General features: G+C 36.9%; 2 protein-coding genes across 9 annotated transcripts in view; one reads left to right on the top strand and one right to left on the bottom strand.

The window, feature by feature from the left end:
- Positions 1-416: 416 nt before the first annotated feature.
- Positions 417-21,488, bottom strand: LOC114362271 (huntingtin-interacting protein 1-like). 6 transcript variants are annotated; one of them, XM_028317585.1, is made up of 8 exons: positions 21,148-21,251; positions 8,250-8,335; positions 7,640-7,743; positions 4,756-4,866; positions 4,125-4,175; positions 3,687-3,788; positions 2,990-3,147; positions 417-546 (listed from the first exon to the last, which is right to left on the bottom strand). In XM_028317585.1, the coding sequence occupies exons 3-8, from the start codon at positions 7,679-7,681 to the stop codon at positions 432-434; spliced, it is 579 nt and encodes a 192-aa protein (XP_028173386.1). In that variant the 5' UTR covers positions 7,682-7,743; positions 8,250-8,335; positions 21,148-21,251; the 3' UTR covers positions 417-431. The 6 variants fall into 6 exon arrangements, with proteins under 6 accessions (XP_028173386.1, XP_028173385.1, XP_028173387.1 ...); XM_028317584.1 differs by lacking the exon at positions 21,148-21,251 and adding an exon at positions 19,013-19,126; XM_028317586.1 differs by lacking the exon at positions 8,250-8,335 and having other exon boundaries at positions 21,148-21,486.
- A 371-nt stretch (positions 21,489-21,859) lies between these two features.
- The window catches only part of Ssrp (structure specific recognition protein), a 13,888-nt gene continuing 10,076 nt past the window's right edge, over positions 21,860-25,671 (top strand). For all 3 annotated transcript variants that reach the window (XM_028317575.1, XM_028317573.1, XM_028317574.1), the window contains exons 1-6: positions 21,860-22,051; positions 22,131-22,316; positions 22,770-22,985; positions 23,268-23,446; positions 23,927-24,166; positions 24,319-24,447. In XM_028317575.1, coding sequence (XP_028173376.1) covers positions 22,001-22,051; positions 22,131-22,316; positions 22,770-22,985; positions 23,268-23,446; positions 23,927-24,166; positions 24,319-24,447 — 1,001 coding nt within the window. In that variant the 5' untranslated portion in view covers positions 21,860-22,000. The remainder of the gene's footprint in view (positions 22,052-22,130; positions 22,317-22,769; positions 22,986-23,267; positions 23,447-23,926; positions 24,167-24,318; positions 24,448-25,671) is intronic.

Raw genomic sequence — 25,671 nt, forward strand, 5'->3', positions numbered from 1 at the left:
GATATAATACTATGGTNTGGCGCCGAGGAGTGAGTCCCTTGGTATCCTTCCGTTTGGCCAAATTACTTTTCGCCAAATTTCACTTCGCAAACAACTTATCGCCAAAGTTTCATTTCCCAAATGAACTTTTAGCAACTGTACTTTTCGCAACTGATTCATTTTGTCCAATTATCATTTGGCCAAATTTTACTTGGCAAATGTTCATATAGCAAATGTTTTATGTTGCCAAATATTATATCCCAAATAATTTGTTTGGTCAAATTGACACTTCACATACTTACCCACCGTTACCCACAAATCAAAGCATNCAAACGCACTTAATGATTAAGAAATAAAGATCAAAATCGCAATGTAGGCGCATAAGCCGCGTTCAAATTAGAGGCGTGAGAAAGGTCTGCAGTGGCGCCGCTGCTTCTAATTTGAAGGCACCCTTAATTTCTAAGAAATAAAGATGAAAACAATGCAAAAAAATAATGATATTTACCTGCCGCTTGTAGGGTAAGGATGTCATCCATGTAGTCGAACAGTTCTACGCAAATCTGGAAACTGTAAGAGAGAAATATAACATAATGTTTACTTGAATTTTTACAAGCAACCTTGCTATTAATGCGAAATTACATTAATTAAATCATTCGAGTGATCAGTGTGTGAAAATCAAAAGTACCAGAGGATGTTAATAGTCTGCTAATGGATTAGTCTGTTTTTCAAGTTATTTGTTTTTAAACGGCGTACTGCTGTTACTTAATTTAGTTACTGTTAATTAATTTAGTAAAAATGTTTCTATAGGTTCTGCGGAAAATGAACTCCGAAAAACATTATCCAAGGTTTCGAATGTTGCCATCCTTCTCTCGCACGGTATCAGATAGACCGGAAACTACGTACAGCGTTTGGGAATAGCCCTGCTGATATGGAAGTTACATACTTACGAGCAAAAGTATGGAATCATCCTGTGCTTTGTTCCGAGCGATCTGAAGAACTCAATGATTTATGTAAACTATGTATCTTTGGGTCATTTAGTTCTATCTAGCTGACCCGGCGAACTTTGTTCCGCCTTAATGGCAATAAATAAGCAGACTTTTTTTTTAATTTTGAACGGGATAAAAAGTATCCTATGTCCTTCTCCTGGCTCTAAACTACCTCCCTGACAATTTTCAGCTAAATCGGTTCAGCCGTTCTTGAGTTATGAGTGGAGTAACTAACACGACTTTCTTTTATACAACGTGTCCCAAAATTCAAGGATAAGCCGGCGCCGCAGGGTGGACATAGTCATGACTGCTTTAGGAAAAATAAGAAAAAAAAATCTATCTCAATTATTTTTTAAGTTACACAATAAATTATGAAATTCGTCGAAAATTGACACCCCTTATGATATTTTACATTACCACGACTACAATTTTTCAAATACTTCAGTTTTTTTTTGTTTGTATCGGCAACTTAAGTAGTGCTGCTGTCCACCCCAATTCTTAAAACCCTCAGAATCCTTGCAGGTTTTACACAAAAGTTAATCAAAATATGATATTTCCTTAAAATTTTGAACGATTTTTACTTACACTCCACTTTGACTCGTCGTTTTGTAAAAAAAAAACAGTATGAACACTACTGCGGCAAGTTTTTTATAAAGTTGACGCAACTATCCAAGATTCCGAAATGGTATAATACTCTAAGAAAACTAGTCGCAAAAAAGATATGCGTACCATTTTTACAAGCATTTCGCTTGTAAGTTAGTATGAGATAAATCTTGCAACTGAATTTAAAACCAGTTCTCCTTAACCAATTGAGCTGAAATTTGGTATACTTGTGTAAGTACGATGACAATGCAATATTATGGTACCATTGAGCTGGATGGAGTATGGAGGTGGCCATAGGAACTCTTAACGAAACGGCGGAATTACATCTAGTTTGGGTTCGTTGGACTTGTCTTTTCGAGCACTTTAGTGCTAGACGATGTTCAGGGTCCTGATGATGAAGTCAAGAGGTGGCAGGAGCTGGCCATAGGAACTCCTAAACGAAACGGCGGAAGCTTATCGAGTTTGGGTTCGTTGGATTTGTCTTCCCGAGCACTTAGGCCATGAGATTGAGAAACAACTAAAAAGCTTAAAATAAAGTTGTAATAAAAAAAACCTTTTTAAAAACAAGCTTGACTTCGTTTGAAAATTATAATTGACTTCATCATCAGGACCCTGGACATCATCTAGCACTAAAGTGCTCGAAAAGACAAATCCAACGAACCCAAACTAGATGCAATTCCGCCGTTTCGTTTAGAAGTTCCTATGGCCACCTCCAGTCTCCATTCAGCTCAATGGTACCATAATATTGCATTTTCATCGTACTTACACAAGTATACCAAATTTCAGCTCAATTGGTTAAGGAGAACTGGTTTTAAATTCAGTTGCAAGATTTATCCCATACTAACTAACAAGCGAAGTGCTTGTAAAAATGGTACGCATATCTTTTTTGCGACTAGTTTTCTTAGTGTATTATACCATTTCGGAATCTTGGATAGTTGCGTCAACTTTATAAAAAACTTGCCGCAATAGTGTTCATACTGTTTTTTTACAAAACGACGAGTCAAAGTGGAGTGTAAGTAAAAATCGTTCAAAATTTTAAGGAAATATCATATTTTGATTAACTTTTGTGTAAAAAATGCAAGGATTCTGAGGGTTTTAAGAATTGGGGTGGACAGCAGCACTAGGTACTTAAGTTGCCGATACAAACAAAAAAACTGAAGTATTTGAAAAATTGTAGTCGTGGTAATGTAAAATTTCATAAGGGGTGTCAATTTTCGACGAATTTCATAATTTATTGTGTAACTTAAAAAAATAATTGAGATAGATTTTTTTTCTTATTTTTCCTAAAGCTGTCATGACTAGGTCCACTCTGCGGCGCCGGCTTATCCTTGAATTTTGGGACACGTTGTATATATAGATGATCACTTGAAGCTATTATGGTGGTTCCATCCTTTTGCTCGCGAGTGTAGAAGATCACTCACTAGTTGTTGACGTCGTTCTCGGCGATAGCATCGAGCTCATCAGCCGTGAGCTGAAGGTTGCCGGGGAAGCGCGGGTTGCGCGCGTGGAACTTCAGCTTGCACACCAGCAGAGCGCAGTACAGGTGCACTAGCCGCCCGTAACCCTCGCGGAGGTGGACCTGCAAATATGAACTTTCAGATAGATAGTTATAGAGACTAAACTCTTCTTTTCTGACGTTTCGCAGGGCAATCGTGCGTGGTTATGTTGACGTTGAGACGTTTAGTTATATGCCCCGCCCATTTCGGTACATTCAGGGGCGGCTATCATTCTTTCATTTTTGTCACAAATACGGGAACGGGATTGAGTCAGTGCTTGAGATATAGGAGTGGCATGGGAGGGCGTTTTTGCGACGTCATAAGTCAGTAAAGCTTCAGATGTGCTTCAGACTTGTATGCTCTGTCACTTCATGTCACCTCTCTCGTACCGCTCAAATGCAAAATATTTATTGCTCACTGAGTGACAATTTATAACGGTGACAATTAACCCTACTACCACTGCTTCAGAACAATCAATGGGTCAGTGGCGAAACCTTATAGACGACCAATAATAAAATCTTATCGACGATGTATCCGACAAATGTAAGGGCTTATCGTGCAAAATCGATAAAATGCCTCGATAAAAGTTTATCTATCTATAGGCCTGTAGTCGCCAACTCACCCACAGCTTGCCGAGGTTCTCGATCATGTTGATGTGCCGCTGCGAGTCGTCGAGACACGCGGGGTGGCCCTCGCGAAGAAGCTTGTGCGTCACGTGACAGAACTTCCACGCCAAGATGCGGTCTTGTCATGTTGTAAAGTCAGCAAAGCTTCAGATATGCTTTAGACTTGTATGCTCTGTCACGTCATACGTATCGCTCCCATATTACAGGCACTGATTCAGCTATACGCTACACTAGCCCGGCGACAAGGCGCCATGATAACTTATCGTGCAAAATCGATAAAATGCCTCGATAAAGGTTTATCTATCTATCTAGGCCTGTAGTCGCCAACTCACCCACAGCTTGCCGAGGTTCTCGATCATATTGATGTGCCGCTGTGAGTCGTCGAGACACGCGGGGTGACCCTCACGCAGCAGCTTATGCGTCACGTGACAGAACTTCCATGCCACGATGCGGTTGTCTTGCAGCGGCAGGCGGATGGCCACCATCTGGCAATGGGAAACATTATTAGTCAAGACAAGCATGGAATTGAATACACCGATCACATTTGACGTGAAAGTTTTCTTGTGTGTAAAGAGATGCTATTCATGCTATGCTATGCTGATGAGGGATGGAAAGAATGCTAAATCGAAATTGGGCTATTCTAAATCAAATATCGAGTGTAAAATTATTAGCCATAAAGATGAGTGTTATAGGTACTAGACTCTAGTACCTATAACTCTAGTAACTAGAGCATTATTTCGAGCATTTCTAAACCTTCTTACGAATTGTACACAATATAGGTAAAAGTTCAGTTTCCCAACCACGTTTGGTTCGTGAAAAGGTGATGATAGATGATACTAGAACATATCATAGAGCGGCTCGTTGTTCTGTTACAAGTAAATGCTCTAGTGTACCCACCTTTATGTTTTAATTAGACGAGAAAGGAAGAAATAGTCTTCTTATCTTGTACTATTGTATAGGGCATAGGGAATAAATAATAAGTAAAATCTGTCTACATTTACAAAAGGATATTATCCGCAGATGTCTTAGAATTGGGACTTGGTGGACGTCTAGTTTCTTCCTTACCCAGTAAGTGATGGCGCTCTGTTCCTGGAAGGTGCCGATGATGGTGCTGCGGACATGTTTCTCCTTCACCGGGGTCTCGATCGAGTTGATGGCCTTCTGTATGGCCAATGTCTGCAAGAAATAACAAATATTTTACCATTATTATACGTACTAATATAAGAACTCTATTATAATAGGAAACCAGAAAATACTACATTTTCAGTAGACATTAACATTAGATTTTTCAACTCCTATTGTTGTCTTATAGATATGTCCCAACTCTAGTAGGACAAGTATTAGAAGTATTTTGTATTATTCAAGATTTCTGTAAAACACATTCAGAAATGTATTCAATGCTGATAGCGAGCACCATAAATATTTCAACAAATCAACAAACAGGCGGTAACAATGACGCGCTTGGAAGATCTTATGACGCAAATTGGTGATTTCCAGGAATTGTATGAATATCAAAGTTTATTTGAAAGTTGATATTTCAAAAGGAAGTAGGTACCAGCTCCAAAACAATTATCCACACTATATCCATATTGATATTATAATCTAATTTTTGCTAATCTATGAATCAGTGGCGAGCATTAGTATTATTTTAAGATAGGCAGTTGGTATTTGTAATTTTCAAATGACAGATTTTCATCAATACTCTAGTTTTCCTAGGAAGGCACTGCCTAAATACTATGTATACGCAGTAATTAGGTAGATAGGTATTATGGGATTAAGAAAGATGTAAAACAGATACAATGTTTAATGTCCTGTAAGTTAAATCGATGTAAACACGTGTGGTTACCACCACTGCGAGTGATGAGGTATAAATAGATATGTATCTGCTCTTTGATATTTACAATTTAGCAACTGAAAACGTTTTATTTATAAAGAAAAATAAAGAAATATATTAATCATACACGAATAATGACTAATCACATTAAATTAAAAATAATTTACGATAAAAACATACGCATATGAGTCACTATTTATGTATATTATTATCTTAGACTTATCTCTTCCTTGGATAGATAACTAAATCCTTCGCAAGGGCCGGGCAGAACAGCAAATAAATACACGTGCGATAACTTTAAAGCAATATCCCGTAAACCTTTTAAGGAGATTACACCGAACCCGTATGAAGTATAGCTGGGTATTTTATGTAAAACAACAAAGGCGAAGCCGGGAGCAGAAGCTAGTTAAAATATAAAGTTCCTACCTATTGTTCGTGTCTATTAAATAAGTCACTGTTTACTTATTACAGCAAAATACGACTATTGTCATTAATTTGCTTTACCTAATTAAGTTTTTGATTTTAATGTAGGTGACTTAATATGATAAATTATGATGATAATTAGTATACTTAATTATACACACGGAGATTGATTACATATTACACGTACCTACTTGTATAATACCTATGTAGTGAATTAAATTAACCATTGATGTATATTTATACGCCGTTAAGAATGCATTCTGCATCACATTACAACCAACTGAATAGGATTAGCATTTAATTTTCAAGCGTTCGCAAGGCCACTCGGTGCAAAAAATATAGCGAACAAAAAACGTTATGTTCCTCGATCACGCAAATGTTGTCATGCACCAGTTTCTTGCTAAATCTTTTTGAGTTAACCCTTTTTTCGACGAAATCTAAAGTCATTATTCGTCCAGAAAATACTTTTAGTTAGGTATTTTTTGTCTCGATATCGTAATAAAAATGTTGCGTGACTATCTAAAGTTAACAGCGCGTAAGGTTGCAAAACCACATTTAAGTATTTTAAAACTAAGTGAACTGGATAGACGCGTTCAATGAAAGTATTTTATTTATTATGTAGGCTAGAGACCGCTTCTGTCTTTTTCGATGCCGATATTTTTCAGGAATGTTAGTTGTTATTAATACTCATTATATTAATTACGAAAATAAAAATCATGTAACGAACGTAACTTTTCTACTCTATTTTATTTTATTTTACTACTTGTTTTATTTTACTGGAATTGATTGACATTTGTATAGATAATAAGATACAAGAAAAACATCTGAAAGTAAAACACTACATCATAAAGTGCAGATTTTAATTTTGATCGAGTAAAGTGACATACGACACGTGAAAACAGCAAACATTTAATAACTAATAAGTAAGTAAGAAATGTATAGTATTTATTGTGTCGATACGAGACTTAATACAATAAATCGAAGGACGTGAGCGTTGCGCTGCAATGTAATTTTTCAAAATTAACTCGAATTAAAAACTGAACTGTGAGTGATTTATTGAGCGACTCTAGCACAACTTTCTTTATCATCAAGGCTCTTGACAACAGGAGGAAATTACTTGTGCTCTTCCTTGACTTGGCTATAAGGCCTTTGATACGGTCCCAATATCTCGCCTGCTAAATAAATTAGAAGCGCACTGTATCAGAGGCCTTCCTTTGAAGCTCTTTGAGGAATTCATAAATAATAGACCGCAGAGAGTTAAAAAAAATGACAACTGGGTAAGTGGGGAGACCGGGATTACTTATGGTGTCTCTCAAGGCAGTATAATCGGCCCTTCCCTATTCCTGACCTATATCAATGACCTATGTCAAATACAGCTCCTAGGAGGTAGGGTCTTCACATTTGCCGATGACACTGCCCTCCTCTTTCAAGGCGACACCTGGAAGGACCTTTTTAAACTTGGCCTGATTTGTATTGTCTTTGTGTACTTGAATTGTGAAGAGTTAATAAAAAAAATTTGATTTGATTTGAACTTGTAAGATTTATTAACCCCTTATAACAGCCATAATAAGTTCAATTTTTTCATTGTTTTCGAACCTTAACCCAATTAAATGTGGCTTTAACCCTATTACCATTGTTTTATTACGGGTTAACCCATAATTAGTGATGTATTGAACAAGTTAATGAACTTACCAACTGGTAGAAGCGTTTGTCGTTGTTGTTGGTGGTCGCCATAGCAACGTGTTAGTGCTCTGCTCAGTCAGCGGCATGCATTAGTTAAGTGCGGTGGTATGGCGCTGAAAAGATGAGGCGCCACACTAGTTTAGTAATGTTAGTGTTGACACAAGGAACATGCATAGATGTGAACAATAAAACATTTTAGAAAATAAACGAAACATTTTTTTTCAGTAAAAAAATAAAAACGTGTTATAAAGTGACAGCTTATTTTAGAATAACAAGAAACTACAGTCACTGAACTGTACTCGCAAAACAAAAAACTAAACTGAGAAACATTATGCGAAATGAGAACAGCAAGAAAATGCATCATCATGAAGCTTTAACAGTAAAATCTGTTTTTAATTTGCATGCATAAAATCAACCTAGTTTAAAACGCTAGTACGTATGTAGATAAGTAGAGAAACATCCGTTACTTTAATCGTAACAATAGGATCAGGAACAATGTCAGAAACAAAAGTTTATTTAATTAACACATTTAGTAGTATCACAATGTCATCTAGGTACACAGTGTTGGACAGTTCCGCAAGTATTGTGTTGTTGCAACATTAGTCACAGGGTATTGTACCTGGTTCTTTTTGCAAGCAAAGCCTTTATGCAAAGGCTAGTTTAAAAGCAAATGAAGTGTTCCGTAAACTTGCAAGTGGAGGTTACCTGAAACAAAAAATATATAGGTCAGAAACACAATCAGGTGACCCAGAGGTGCAGGTTTAAAGTAGAAGTGCCGAGTACGTAGTAGTGTGACCTACTTTTACATATTAAATAGGGCTCAATTAGCGTGTGTTTGTAAGATGCATTATTGACATGCTATAGTAAACTTCTGGCATCATTCATGTAACTGTATCGGGCGTAGAGCACTGTCACTGGAGACACCCGGTAATTTCCAAAATAACTAACGCAAACTTCAAAAATATTAGGAAAAATGACTTCATTTTCGGATAAAATCCACGCTTTCATATGGTAATGTCTGTCCAATGAAATTATGCTCTTTAAGCATAATGAGAAATAAGTTTTAGTGAACCCCCAATTAAGTTATTCTAGAAGCCACACCAAAACAAAGACTCTAATCGATAGACAAGTCACATAAGCTAGCTAATAGAAACAATCGACACCGTACGGCTTCTAGTTATTTTAGCAGCTGTGCTTAGGATTAGCGACCGACCGACCGCTGCAGATTAGGGTCAAACAATAAGGACAGTTCGAAAACATTGCAATTAACAATGTCATTCACTTATATGGTGCGCTTGTAGGTTAAACTAATATTTTCGAGGTAAAAGGGACCACAGAAAGTTCACTTTTAGGTTGAAGACAGGTTGCCTATCTACCTAACTAATAAGGCCCAGTGTTTCATCTTTGGTAACCCGGGACAAAAATGTTAGAAAAAGAGGACGTATTACTATGCATTAAATAACATACAACTTAAAACAGCAGTATTTCAGAGAGAAAGGATTTAAGATTTAGATAATATGTGCCCTTCAGGGTCCACCCACATTGATCTACCATACAATGTGAGATTTAATTATGTACAATGATGTTAAAGAAAGGGCAAAACTTATGTAAAATGTGAATAGAAATTAAAACACAGCAATCTTGTTACGCCATTGTAATGCAACCAAAAGACAAAAGTAAAAAAGTAAAATAAATAGACAAAACCATAAATAACTAAAAAGGAGGTTTGTCTACATCTTCCGCATGCGACAATTAAGTTTAAACAAACATAAATGAAAAAACAAATTACATTCTATTGCATGTGTAAAAAATAAAAATAAAAACATACAATAAAAAGAACACACTGCTTAAACTTAAAACTTCCTATAAAGGGGTAGTTGCCGACACCTCCAAAGGATACAGCCGCTGGAAAGGACGTGCCCTTCTTCCCGTGGCCGTCTCTACCATGGCGGTCCTCGGGATTCCGTCCCTGCCGCATCTTATTTCAACGACTCTACCCAATGGCCACTTCACTCGTTTTTCCGGCGTTTCAATTAAAACTACGTCTCCCAACCTTATGTTAGGAGACGTAGTTTTGTCGTTCCCCCTTTGAATCAGAGTAGTGAGGTACTCCGCTACAAACCGACGTTTGAAAGCTGCCCTTAATTTGGCTAGATATTGTACCCGTGTGCCCAAATAATTGCCGTCGATTTGATCCAGATCAGGATTCGCATCTGAATGTGAAAGTGGACTTAAAAAATTTGCAGGAGTGAGAGGAGCCAACTCCTTACAGCTGTCATCTCCTACATACGTTAATGGCCTGGCATTTATTGTCGCCTCACAGTCACAAAGGATCGTAGTTAGCTCGTCATATGTCACGCAAGATTTCCCTAAGACCTTACGCAGCAGATCCTTCATCAAGCGAATCAGACGCTCCCAAAAACCTCCCCACCATGGGGCTGTAGGTATATTTAGCTTCCAATTGATGCGACCAATTGCCGACTCGCGTTGAATATTCTCCCAGTCTAAAGAAGCAAGTAGATTTTTTTCCCCGACAAAATTGGTCCCGTGATCAGAATAAACAGTTAACACGCGACCCCGGCGAGCGATAAATCTACGAAAACACATAAGAAATGCTTCGGTGGATAAGGATTTGGTCAATTCAAGGTGCACAGCTCTATAAACGGCACAAGTAAATAAAACTATCCAACACTTTTCATTATTTCGCAATATTAAAGGACCTGCCAGATCAATGCCTGTAATTTGAAACGGAGCCGCCGCTTCTAAACGATCAACTGGCAAAGGTGCAGTCGGCGCATTCGCATGTTTTCCAGAATAACGTCTACATATTACACAACTGGCTAAAACTGATTTTACTAGTTTGCGAATACCTATAATCCAAAACCGTTGTCGAAGATCTGTTATGANAAACCATAGACAATTGCCATATGAAAAACACACTTTTCCAATATTTTTGTTTGCCATGAGATTCTGGTACACCTATAATAGGTGCAGAGCAAAAATGAAAAATGTGGCGAAAACGGGTTTTCACGTGTACGAAGTAGCGGGCACAGCTAGTAATAAATAGTTTTTGAAAGCAAAGATTATGATTTATGACTGATAAAAAATCAAATATTTTTGATGACCTTTTTTTAAATTTTAAAATGTCATGTTAAAATGTATGAACTGTATGTGTATGTGACTTTGTTGGTGTACCTAATAAATAAATAAATAAATAAATAAATAAATAAATTTTATCACCGACTCTGACTACATATTTTATCACCAGTAGATATCATAAATAATTTAAGCCACTAAGGGTGGATTCGACCAAACAAGAGTAAATATTAATCTCAGAATAAATCGTCAGTTATTTTGACATATTTCCCATAATGAAACTGTCAATATGCCAGTTATACCAGGAGTTTTGATTTGATTTAATAATTTTATTATAGACTACTCTAAAATCGTCATTTTAAAAATTATAAGAACAAGTAAAAATATGTTACCTTTTACTTTTATCTGTCTCTTCATTATGTTGAAAATATTATCCGATTTTTCATTGTACCTGTCTCTTTCATGTTCTTTATATCAATGTAGACCCTTACGTGTAACTATGTGGCTCTCAGGGTACTTTAGATTGTTTGTATAATTTTCCGTTATAGTGTCTAACGTATCTTTTGTACTGCTCTTTTATTGTTTCCGTCTATAAAATTTACTTAACGCTGTTCTATTGCTATTGTACTGGCTTTAGTCGGTATAATGTTGTTTGTAGCTTATTAAAAACTTTAGTATAACTCTTGGATGCTAGTTTATATAAAAACATGAAAAAAGTGAAATTATTCAAAATTATGACTACTTATTCTATTTCACATGACTGACTAATTTTATTACGTTTTTTTTCATGGGGCAGGGGGCAAACAAGCAGACGGATCACCTGATTAATATAGGACTATTTGTAATTAACTTTTTACTGTTTCACATTTTGTGCTAGTTAAAATATCTCTGTTTCTGATTTTTAGGCACAAAGCGAAAATTTTTAGGCAGTAACTTGAAGTTGAGTTAGAAAGCACTTTTCCTTCCTATTCTTTCACATTCATCAATACAGCTACAAAAAGTAATTTTGGCGTACAGAAAAAACAAAATTTATTTATTTGTGATTTCATAGATTGAGTGACACTTAAACTGAAGGGCTAAATTGTAACTTAACAGATGCACTTAATTAGCACTATTTGGATCCAAACAAAACACTACTCTCTGCTATTTTATAAACACGTGACGATTATAAAAAACTTTACCCAAACTGGCAAATTGAAGCAACAATTCCAGAGCGCTCGAGTTCCAAAACCACGAAGTCATGAAGGATTATTCACGGCCTTTTACACTTGAAATTAATGAACACTCGGAGACGGGCCGATTCTGAAACTTTTAGTAACTAAAACTAAATTATTTTGGTCGTTACTATTTTAGTAGGGGCGGAATTGATTATTCGCCAACTCAAGTCATGGGATGTTTTCTACAAAGTATTTTAGAGCCACGTGTCGTGTGTATTTTAAGAACTGTTTGCATTACATGATTTTACATTGGCTGAATTGCACCACCTAACTTTAACCGTGACTATAACGATAACCGGTGTTTTTTGACAGATTTTCGACGTTTGTTATTGTTAAAGTAGGATTGTTCGACTCAGCCTAAACGTACTTGCTGGCGACTGCGTAAAAAAGATATGCCAGATTGTACAGCGCCCCTAGCGGTCCTCTCAATAACTATTTGTCATAGATTTTTTACGCAGTCGCTAGCGATTACGTCTGTAAACTCATTTAAGTACACGGTTCAAAGTCAAAGTCAAAATTTCTTCAAAGCCACTGACAACAAAAAACAATCCAAAACCGTTGTCGAAGATCTGTTATGAGGATATTCAACCCTGCATGCTGCAATAAAATGTGACGTTCTTCGACAAGTCTACGAACTATTGGACTACTCGGTAACACAATTGGCATTTTAACACCTTGTGTCGTATCTAAAAGTAACAATTTTGTTTTAAGCCGCAAAATATTTTCGCTATCTTCTAAAATCGTTAAATTCTTACTGTTAATCCGTTCTAAGTTCTGTTGCTGGATCAACTTCATGATTAATATTTCTGCCTGATCCAATTCCTCAGCATTTATAGCACCAACCCTCCTATTATGAACGTTAGCATTTCTTACATTGTGAATAAACCGTAAAATTTATGCAACCATTCTCACTATTTTGGAATATTTCGAGAAATAAAGAATATCCTGTAAAAAGGTCGAAGTATTTAATATATTTAAACAAACCGCTGTGCGCTTTAACTCTGTGAAAGCTTCCTTGTCTTCTATACTTCCCGTATCACACCTCGGCCATTGATCTTTAGGAAGTCCTAACCACTCTGGACCTCTCCACCATTGCGACTCAAGAAGAGTCTTCGCGTCACAACCCCTTGATGGTAAATCGGCTGGATTAAGATGGCTCGGAACGTAGAACCAATCATCTACATTAGTGGAGCTACGAATCTCTTTTACTCTATTTTGCACAAAGGTAGCCCACGGAGCTTGTTTTTTAATCCAAGTGAGAACTACTGTAGAATCACTCCAGAAATAAGTTGAACAGTGAAATCCTAAAGAATCTAGTACTTGGCGACAAAGACGCGTGGCTATTACGCCCCCAATCAACTCCAACCGAGGAATAGTAACCTTTGCCTTTGATGGTGCAACTCTCGCTTTCGCTAGCACCAATCGTATAGTCACGTGATTTTCAAACTCGNTAATAATACAAGAACCACTGCGATAAGCTGAATAATATCAGTTACGGACAAAATACAGATTACAATATATGAATAATAACTCATGTAAAATAGTCGCATTATTATTCTATTCTATTGTTAACGAATCGAATAAGGTGCTCTTAATTTCAATAAGTAACGTTTTAATAAAGTACTAAATCTAAGGTGTAAATAATAGTAATAAGCAAGTAAGTATTTATTATAGTGTTTGGGAGGCCAATAATTATTTTCCTTGTAGATAACACCTGTTTATTATCGGCGTAGAATATATTTTTTGTACCGAACATCGCAGGCCGCAGCAGACATCGTGGTTCTTTTTTGCTAGGAAACGTGTAAACAAACGCCACCTGGCAGCCCTGCGGTCTCCCACGCGGGCCGAGCTAAATCAGGATTGAGGATACTGCACTTTACGAGATTGCCTGCATCTCCGACGCGTGGTTCAAAATAAACACAACGACCGACGGAAGCGGTCTACTGTTTTATTTACGATCCAATCTGACGATTGGTTCACTTCAAACTTTTTACTAAGTACTAAATTACAAAACAATCAATGCATTAATGTTTTCACTACTTGAAAACTATTCAATTAAATGTAGCGATTTATTACAAGAATATTAATGTATTTGTCAAAGTATTCGGTTCGGTTATAAAGCACTGATTTGTGATCACGGATATTAGTGATAGATTGATTGTACTACTAATAAATCAACCACAAGTTATCGTGTGGGTTGCGGGTAATAGCCCGCCACAGAATACTGTCAAGCGCCATTTAAAACCACCATACAAAATCGGAAATATTTTGGTTCAAATCCTGAATATAATCTCTCTACAAAGAACCATAAGAAAACTTTGTCACCTGGTTTGAATTTTACTATTTTCTACGACACGAAGGATCTCGAAGACGGGTACCGTTTATCCTAATTTTATCTTGTCATCAAAGTAACTGAATCCATTGAGAAAATATTACCAATTATCCAGCAAAACTTTCACAATAAAGTAGAGCTAGGCGATTTTGCGATAACGAAAGCTCATGTCTATAATTTCCTAGAAAGTCAGTTCCTTTTATGTAACAGTTCACCCAGAGTTGCCAGTTTCTATTTATGGATTCTTGCAACCGAAAATTTGGTTTAGTTACTGCCACATTTTCAATTAGTGTTAATTCAAGTTCAAGTAGATGCTACACAGAATATTCGCTACCTTTCTAAGAATAGTAGCATTCAACACAGATTGCCAATGATTATTTCATCAAAAATGGTTATGTTGCACTTTTCTTTACACGTAGAACAAACCTTCATTCAGTGGGTCTAGACAAGTGGGACTTTTTGATCGAATCGAAAATCGAATCTGTTGAAACTCCATAAAAATCTGTCACATATTTAGCATTTAGTTTAGGGGGGAAGGACAAACGATCACAGTTCACCCACACATCCCTAAGTGTAGTTGAGCCGACAATAATCAGCTGCCCACAACTCGGAGGCACAATGGTGATCATTTCGCAATTTGCTGCTATTGTGTAAGGGACAACAGGAGTTAAGTAAGACCGTCTCCGCCTTTGGTTCCTTTGAAATATTGTTAATTCACGATGTCTGTGTACTGTCGACCGACAGTATATTATACATGTATCAGCCTACTAGCAACTACTAGCCCCTTCTGTTGCAAAATAGCATCCATTACAACTGTACGATGTTACAGTGTTTACCTTGATGACAAGCTCTACAGCTTCTACGGATTCTAGTCTAGTCGATGCAATGATAGAAGAGTAGAGATCTGAAACTAAGAATATCTTTAGCTGTCCTGTAAAAAAGTTTGCAATACCTATTTCGATATTTTCATACAAGTCAGCTTGAGGTAGCTACATATTATTACCTATGTGTTCATGCTCCGATACTCGTGCATTTATTACCACATTTAGCAAGTGTGATGTTTAATGCAGTAAACTATTCAGACGCATAATTAAGTCGGTCACCAGTAAAATTGCTGACGAAGTTGGTAGGTAGTAGGCCCATGCTGATGGTAATCAGTGAAGAACTCACAACCCAGAAACCACAATATCCATAGCATGACTAGTCGACAGTCCCCAATTTGATGAAAGAATCAACCGTCCGGCACAGACAATCATAACTTTGAAATGTAGGTATGGCTAAATAGGCATAAGTACAATAACTTAAAAATGTAATAACACCCACTTTGTGAAACCCTATTTAATGCAAATAAATTATATTTGATTTGATTTGATTTGATTTGAAATTCTTCACGGAAAGTATTGAATGACTTGATGAGAATTGGATACTAAATTGCGAGATGAAACCAAGCATAAAAAACCTGTCAGAAAATACAGAATCGACTGAGAGATTTTTAAACAATTTGTGATCATAAATTATTTCGATAATTGGAATAACAAAGATATTGAAACAAACATAAACACCAACTTTACTGTTAAGCATTGACCTTTGAAGCGTTCTGACACTTCTGACGTCCTAATTTATTCAAGGATTTTGCTGTAAAGCATACGCCTCTGTAGCCGTACGTGTTAAACTACACATGGCAGGAGATTCGGGAGGCTGGGCGGAAGAGGATACGCGGTGATTGCCCCCAAGCGAGCGGCCGCCGGCCCACTTCCCATCTGCCGCTGTTTACATTAATCATGCTAATGTTGCTCAGATAGCGCGAGTACGTGATGTTACATCACACGCGCATCCATACAACTATGTAAATATTGATGTTAGCTTAGATTTATTAATCTAAGGATGTTAGTAATACAGCTACTAGTTGCATTGAGGTAGAGGACATTGATTGTGTTGTGTACGTTGGTGTAAATACTTTTTGAAGTACGTCTCAACTTAGCACCTATTGTTTCGAAGGGTCATGGACCGTCATCAGTCGAAAGAAGAATGTTACCGCCACTTACAATTGACGCCAAAAGTGTTTAACTAATTTGTTTATTTTGTACTAGCTTTCCGCCCGCGGCTTCGCCCGCGTGGTATTTTGTCTGTCACAGAAAAACGTTATCGCGCGCGTCCCTGTTTCAAAAACCGGGATAAAAACTATCCTATGTTCTTTCCCGGGACTCAAACTATCTCTATGCCAAATTTCATCAAAATCGGTTGCGAGGTTTAAGCGGGAAAGCGTAACAGACAGACAGACAGACAGACAGACAGACAGACAGACAGAGTTACTTTCGCATTTATAATATTAGTTGGGATTCTGATGATGCGCTGCGAGGTTAGTTAGGTCATCAACCCAGGTATGGTTATTTTTAAAACCGTTATGTGAAATTAGTACATGGTTTTCTGCATTTCCATTCAGACCAGTGAGCGCGATAATATCAACAAAACCTTCACGCATTCTGGTTGTCATAACTGCCATATAGATAACAGTAAAAAAGAAACCACTCGGTGGGACGATACTGTGTCGAATGGTGAATGAAGCAAACTGCAACATGGGTGTGAAAACGACCATAATTAGAAAGCTCGCAAAGAAACCGACGAAGATCGCGCTTTATATGGCTAAGCCTAATGAACATCAAGATGTGAAATTGAACGAAAGTCGTCCAGAGCTGGTATTTTAATTCTGCTATCTTTATATGGGAGAAAATTCTGCGGAAATCGTTTTTCCCACACTTATTTACTTACAATGACGACGGGCTAGAGATACATTAATGTAACCGAAGCTATTCAAGCTATTGAAGAAGCACTAATGTGACAAAATAAGCAAGCAAAATATTATTTGAATAGATAGGTAAATATGACGAAGATCTGAGTTATCTGTTTACAAACAATAACATGTCATCCAAAGACAACTTGAGAGGGCAGATTCTTGAGAAGCGTCAAGCCAAGGGTAAATGCGCTAGGAGCAAGGCACATCCATTGACCCTACGTTATTAGGCATTGTAGGTACAGCAGACACAATGTATTATAACGAAGATTGATGTGACAGTACACAGTATCATATACCGAGCATTTCACATCCTATCAGCAATGAGTATTGCCTATATCAAATGCACTACTAGCTAACCAATAAACACAAACCGGTTGTGTTAAGATGCGCTAAACATTGCGGTTTGAGACTGCTTAGTCATCATCGTGAAGGAAAACTCCATATGCTAACACTATCAGATGAGCATTACTCATTCCTACAACGACTTGCGACTCTGGCATTCCATTCACGTCATTTAAGTCTATGTAGACTCAACCAATCGGCCATATGAGTAAAAAATCATAGTGTTTCTCGTTGGTAGCTGCAATTTTAACTAAACCGCACAATGTCATTGAAAAATTTTGCACGGCACAAGTGCAAACTAACTGTTATCGACTGTTCGCGAAATCGCAACTGCATGTAAGTTTGAGATCAGCGCAATCGAGGTCTCACCTGGTGGGAGGTACTCGGCACTCGCTTAAGGAAACCGCTCTGAGGCCCTGTTACCTGCATAATGTCACGACCTCAAACGGCGAGGGCGAGCCAATATCACTTTGATATTGTGATGCTGTTGACATAGTAATTGATCGCTCGTTCGTCGTTTCTCACTGTCGTACACGACTTGAGAGAAAATCCAAAAATCCATGCATGATAATTATCAGCGCTTCTGACGAATGAAACAAAGGCTTCTTGAATATCTTTGGAATGAATGATGTGAATGTGCTTGTATGTACAGTCTATAAATCTTCACAGTACAGGTTCGGTTGACACGGTTCACATGGGTCACGAATACGAGACTCACGTTTAATCATACCTACGTTGTTATCGTCATTTTAGTGGGGGTTTGAGAATTTATAAGTAATCCATTAATTTTCGATTAATGTAGGAAAATTTAAAAAAAATCCAGCCGAATGGTACTATACTTTAGCGTTAAGATTCTGCTGATTAAATTCAATGTCGTGTGTTCGTTCTACGACAAAACATAATAAAACACTTTGTAGGACATATAAAAAACACATAACTCTTTATACCGTCAAGAATCGTGACTCATCGCCGTACAAAGATCAGAAGTTGTCTTGAGACTTTATCATTGCACATTTAATCGTTGTTGATTGTTTTGCGTAATTAGTTCCTTGAATGATAAATAATGCAGGTTTTTTCTTACAGGTTTGAATTTTGAACAAGGGGGATGTTAAAAATATTAACTTTTAACATGACTACCAGGCTTCCAGCTATCCCATTGTCGGCATTACTTTTGTGATAGTCGAGCGACGTACACAGGAGGATCACGATGAGATAATCGTGTTGGGATGTGGGCGGAAGACCATAGTTACGGGCAGTTTACTGAACTCGAGACCAGTTTGACAGCTCTCCAATTGATAAAATATATCGCTTTATTTACCTACATTTGTAACGCAAAGAAAAGTGGGTTAACTTGGTAGAAAACAATCGTTTTGATACCAGTGAAGTGATCCGCATAATTTACCGTTCGTAATTACAAAAGTAGTTTTTGTTTTCTCCATTTTAGCTTTTATTTTAAGTAGAATTACCTACGTACTTATATTGAAAGAACGTCATAAAAGGCCTTTATCTCTAGTACCTATACAGTTCATTCACCTTATTTATTATTTTTAAAACTATGTCGCATCAAAATTTTTTATATCATTTGGTATTGTTACACTTACCTAGCAGGATTAATTGGTGATAACACGACGTAAAAAGAATGAAAAAGATCTTTAATTTTACTAGAACGTTCTTTCACACCTTTATATCTGCAAAACCACAGCAAAACTAAAGTAATACTCATACAACGAAGTAGATAAGGTATCGAACAGTATTCATAACAATCGTTATCTGGATGCTATCCTCAATGTTGATTGATAATGAAACTTTTTCGAATATCAATTCAGACAAATAAGGCACAAATATTGGTAAAAGAAAAGTATGATAAAGAATTACATTAATAGGTTGTAAAGATTTGTACAATACATAGAGGTGGCGATGTAAGGAAAAAGAAAGAAAGGAAAGATAACAGAGAAAGAAAAGGGGTGACCACGCAAATAAACTTTCTAGGACTTTGATATTGACACAAAACTTCTTGGTTCTAAGGTGAATATGGTAAGATAGCTGATTATATGATGAACATGAGAAGCGGATGTCGAGCGATGACGGCTAAAGGGCGGTTTACATGGCAGATTTTTTAAGGAATTCGTACGACGATCAAGAACGATCGCGCCACAAATCGCGCCGTTTTACGCGCCAGGTGGTTCGGCTTAAGACAACTGTTTTATATTAAACTTCTCAAAAATGTTAATGAACAAAAGCATCTTAATTTGTGCATTGTCAGTTGTAATGAGAATGGCATACCTAATTGCTAGATTTTTCTTTTATGACGGACGACTATTGATCTACATCTATTACTGACCATTCAAGTCAGCATTTGCTCAGGTGTTGTCGGTCCGTGACGTAACGACGTCGGTTTGCGACATGCGTGCGAGTACGCCTGGCCATCCGTGGCGGTGGCGTAACAAGCTGTTTCCCCTGCCGTGCGGGAATGCGGGATGGCAATCACGTAAATTACAATAGGGGAATTGGCACACACGTCATTAATACTAGGAATGGTGTGAGGTCAATAAGTATCTAATTGTATTATAATATAAGCTGTATGTTTTCCTATTAAAGAAAATAAATAAATAAATAAAGTACCAGTAAGTTTTTAAATAGAAAAAAATAAATTGATGATAGATACTATCAGTAGAATAGAATACTGACTTACCATAAGTAGTCTGAAATAATAATAATAAATAATTTATTTATTTCTCTCACAACAGATCAGTAACATACTTAGGAAATAACATTTCGTATAATATTATCTGTTTAACTATAGATCAGCATTGTGAGAGCTGGTGCCTAAAATATTCACAAAAAGAACTAAACTTATTCATGGATAATAATATGGTGATAATAGTGTAGACAGATTTTTAGGCAACTAATAACAAAAATGCATAAATTGTTAAAGAGAACACACAGAGAGTGTAACACAAATCTAAAACACACTTTTTGCCAGACAGTATAGGTTGGTGGAGTTCATACTTAGTTAAGTATCACTGTTATTTTCTAATGGGTCTTATACTTACTCCATAAAACATTCTATTTCAATTAGAGATGGTAGATCCCTGGGATCTCCTGGGTTTCATTCCCAGGGAATAAATAAACAACACAAATTAAAAAATCTCATTGTGTTTGTTTGTCTGAAAAGAAATGCAATTCCATACTTATGAAATATGACAACAGATGAGTGACCTGAGACATTACAAACCATACTATTAATATAGGAAAGTGTGATTCCATTGTATTATTATCTAAAAACCGAAAGTTTTTTTACATGAATGAATTAATTTTACCTACATAATGTTTCGAAATCAGTCAACATATTATCTATAGTTTACTGCAATTGTTAAATAATAACATGAACCTTTATGCGCCACTTATTCCAATTTTCGCTTGGCCCAATGGTCAACTAGGAGACAAAATTGAAACTCAGTTTGCCGTTTATACCCTGTTCTAGCAATAAAGTTTGAAACTAAAAATATTAATGTTGTTAATTCTAGTGTCTTACAAATTTAAGAGCTTTGTGAACAATTCCATTCATATTATGATGATGATAAAGAAACAAACTTTTTTTTACCAGCAGAATGAAATCATTCAAATTAAAATTCTTTGTTAAGTGTTAAATACATTAAGAACTCAGTGGCAAATTAGTTGCACATAATTTGTAGATTGTTGTATGTAAAATTGTGAAGGTAGTAATTTAGCTTACCTGGAATTTTTCGAACTGTTCGCGTTCGGCGTCCAGACTATTCTTCTTAAGCTGAAGGACCCGCGGCAGCGATAGCGACGCCATAAGGTCCACACATGCAAAACACACCTACAAAAACTGTACGATGTGATCAGACTGAGACCCAGTTAGGTCCAGATAGAAGGCGCCAGGCACACTAAAAACAGTCACTAAATTTTGTAAAATTTCACAGTAATCTACCTACGTTCACTTATAAAATGTGGAAAATATTAAAAAAGTATAGTTTTTAAATAAATGCAGTCGGAATAATTTATGAATTGCACAAACACGACCGTTCGCAAAAAGATACAAAATCAACTGTCAAATGTTTTGACGTTTGACGTAGCTGTCAGTATTTTTTTTCTAAAGGGCACAGAAAAAAATATAGCTTAAAGCTCAATATCAGTTTGAGCTCAAATCTCGTTTTACACAAAAAAAAACATTGGATTTCAGAAAGTACTAACTACGGTTAGAGAGATTTTTTAATAATGTTTTAAATTGTAATCGATTTCTTAAGTTTCGTCATGTTCATCATAATTCGTCTTTAAATGCCTATTCGATTGATTGCAATGTGCCTATTCGCCAGTCAAGAACAACACTATTGTCTCATTTTGACACGTACTTCTATATAGTCTATGATTTTTTTGACGTTTTGGCCGATTGACATTATTATTACTCTCTAATCTGTGATTATTATTTGACATTCTTCACCCGCTTCACCCGCTTGGCGCATTTTGTGGCGACAAAATTTGTCGGACGCCGATTGATTCCGCGTGGAAAATATTTAAATTTACTTTATACAGTCGCTGGTGTATGTCCTTTAAATTGTAAAGTTATGGAGTTCTTAGAATATAACGATGTGTCTGCTGAAATTAAGGGAACCATGGTAAGATACATAGAAATATCTTTGTTTACAACGTGACTGATGGTCTGCCTCTCTTTAACAACCTAACCATTTCCTCTAGGTTCCAGGGAGGTTGAAAATGACGGACCAAAATATAATATTCAAAAACAGCAAAACTGGCAAGGTCGAGCAAGTATCAGCGAACGACATAGAGCTTGTTAACTTTCAGAAGTTCATAGGCTCTTGGGGCCTTCGTGTCTTCATGAAAAACGGCACTCTACATAGATATGGAGGTTTTAAAGAAGGGGTGAGTGCTGAATAAATCTTATGAACACTTCATTCATTAGTAACATTAACATAAAAACAATGTGTTGCAAACATGGTTGCAAAAATATGTCTATGATATCTATCCTACATCATCGTAAGAGCCAAATCTAGAATCCACATTGTTCCTGAATTCACCTTGCTCTGAGCTCCTTAAATTCATGGCCTTACTCTAAATAGTTGTCACATACATAGTATGGTAGTAAAAGGCTTCTATTCATTAGTGAAAAAAGTCAATGATTTCATACCTTCAAGCTTATGGATACTGCAATCAACTAAATCATACCAAAAAAACTACGAGAATAAAGAATATCAAAGCAAATCTTTGTAATTAAGACTATCAATGTCTTTACCAAGATCTTCATCAAATCTTTACCAAGATTGAAATACTCATAAAGTTGATGTAAAGCAATTAATGAAATTGTTTGAAAACCAGGAACAAGAGAAAGTGGCCAAGTTCTTCAAGGCAAACTACAACAAGGACATGTTGGAGAAAGAGCTGTCGCTCAAGGGCTGGAACTGGGGCACGGCTAAGTTTAACGGAGCCGTGCTGAGCTTCAATGTTGGTACAAATACAGCCTTCGAGATCCCATTGCACTACGTCTCACAGTGCAACACTGGCAAGAATGAAGTCACTCTTGAGTTCCATCAGGTAATTTTTATCCTATTAGCATTTTAGCAATAGGGTCTCTGCTTGATTGCGTCCTATCCCATAAAAAAAGGTTAGTTTATATTAATATTATAAATGGAAAGATTTAATTGTTTGTTTGTAATGAACAGGCTCCAAAACTACGGGAACATATTTACATTAGCAGCTTATTGTCTTAAAACTATACAGTGTATGCCCATTGTTTAAAATTGTAATTATTCTCATGATTAGTCGATTCACTCCATGTAATAATATGGCATTTAAATAAATGTGTTACAATTTCAGAATGATGACACACCAGTATCTCTCATGGAGATGCGGTTCCACATCCCAACCAATGAGCTGGCTGGAGACATGGACGCCGTGGAGGCGTTCCACCAGCAGGTCATGAACAAGGCCAGCGTCATATCCGTCTCTGGGGATGCCATCGCCATCTTCAGGGAACTGCAATGCCTCACACCTCGGTTTGTATGATGATTAAGAGATAAAGCACACAATGCGTTGCGGCGCCGCACTATAAAGATTTCGCCGTATCGCGCGACGCGGCGACTGTCACAAATATTTATATGTAAGACGACGCAGCGATACCGCTCCGGCGTCGTGTGCTTTGGCTCTTGAAGTGCTGCTTTATACAAAACACAAACAAGATAATAATATGCATTGGTATGCCTCATATGACCACTGATGCAATATTGATTAACTATTGTGCAACATTTGCTGAATTTGTGAAATACATATACCATGGTCCAGATTTCGAGTGTATAGGCTAGAGAACTACAGCCACTTCAGATTATAAATAATGTATCATTATGTTTTAATTAAAGACATTAACAATGTCAGTATGAATAGACTATAATATGTAAGAAAAAAATGCACTTAAAATTCCTGCCTACACAAACAAATCTATGTTTATTTATTGTCATAAATTCTCCTGTTTATTCCAGTGGTCGCTACGACATCAAAGTGTTCCAGACGTTCTTCCAGCTCCACGGTAAAACGTTTGACTACAAGATACCCATGTCGACCGTGTTACGTCTGTTCCTGCTCCCCCATAAGGATACGAGGCAAATGTTCTTTGTGGTTTCCCTAGACCCCCCCATCAAGCAGGGTCAGACCAGGTACCACTATTTGGTACTGCTGTTTGGCATTGAAGAGGAAACCAGCTTGGAATTACCATTTACTGAGTAAGTTTTAAAGATTATATCTTATAATCACCTTGTGACACATATTATTAACCACCAGGTGCGATTGTGGTCAAATACTTGCCCTGTTATGCATAAAAATATTATCATCCATTTAAAGTTTCACAAACTTGATTCTTATTTTCTTTTTACAGAGAGGAGCTGAAGGAGAAATATGAAGGGAAAATCACCAAAGAGTTGTCAGGACCCACTTATGAAGTGCTTGCGAAAATTATGAAGGTCATCATCAACAGGAGAGTGACTGGTCCAGGCGATTTCTTGGGGTAAGATTGTCCTAGTGTTGTCAAAGACTAACTATCAAAACTATTTTACCAAAGGTAAACGCCGCGAACGATATGAAATTTCTCAGGCAGGATTACTATTAATTCTTGTTCCATCTTCTGTACATCCTAAATGATACAAACCATACGATACAAAGTTGATTTTCTTAAAAAAAGTTTGTAAAGTTTAAAGTTTCAGTCTTATTTTAGGTAATGGTACTGTGAAAAACAAAAAAATCAAAGTACTCCCTGGTCCAAAAAAGGTTAGAAACCACTATTTTTAAGAGACATGTGCAAGTTATTGTAATCGTAGATTGCTGACGTCATTCAATTTCTTCCGCCACTTCTTCTCAACACCAGCCCACATGCTGTCTCAAAGTGGTGGTAGGGGAAGCTGTTAGCTATATTTGGGATGTGTAAAAGTGCCCTGTAGGCCTAGGATGCGCGCCGCGATAAGCGGTTATCATGTCATTTTATCGAATTTGCCCATACATTTTTACGTCGATAAAGTATATCACGGCGCCGGCTGGAAAGGGCCTATTTTATTTTATTTTGTTTTATTCAGAAAACAAACAGCTTACAAATACATAAATTGCATAGTTACAGTGTTGTTGGTCAAAGCACAGAATAATAATAAGTACGAGGGCTGCACTAAAAGTATCGGGAATGGAATATTTCCACTGTTCCAGTCATATTAAAATCTATTTAATTGCAAACTCCAGGGTTTTAAAAATCGTATACCATTTATTTATTTAAAAAAAGATTCTCGGTCGTATCACAAGGTCTTGTCAAACTTGTTTAGTCGTTGAGAAAATGGAATTGACTCGAGAAAATTCACGAGCGATGATTTATTATGACTTTTGAAGTGTTTTAACACAAAAACAGTGTGTTGACCGGATGATTTCTGCATTTGGTAATGAAGCCCCATCCAAAACCACAATTTATCGCTGGTTTATTGAATTTCAACGTGGACGTGTCAAGCTCAGTGATGATCCCCGTCAAGGTCGTCCAAAAACTGCAGTCACCTAAGAAAACGTTGATGCTGTGCGTAAGCTGATTGAAGAAGATCGACATGTGATATACCGCGAAATTCAGGCAACTTTAGACATTGGCATGAGTCAAATACAAATAATCTTGCATGAACAATTAGGTGTAAAAAAGTTGTTTTCCCGATGGATACCGCATTCGCTCTGTGAAGAGCAAAAAGCGGCTCGCGTTACTTGGTGC

Source organism: Ostrinia furnacalis, unplaced genomic scaffold (assembly GCF_004193835.3).
Source record: "Ostrinia furnacalis isolate ACB-3 unplaced genomic scaffold, ASM419383v2 OfSCF6310, whole genome shotgun sequence".
Taxonomy (NCBI): domain Eukaryota; kingdom Metazoa; phylum Arthropoda; class Insecta; order Lepidoptera; family Crambidae; genus Ostrinia; species Ostrinia furnacalis.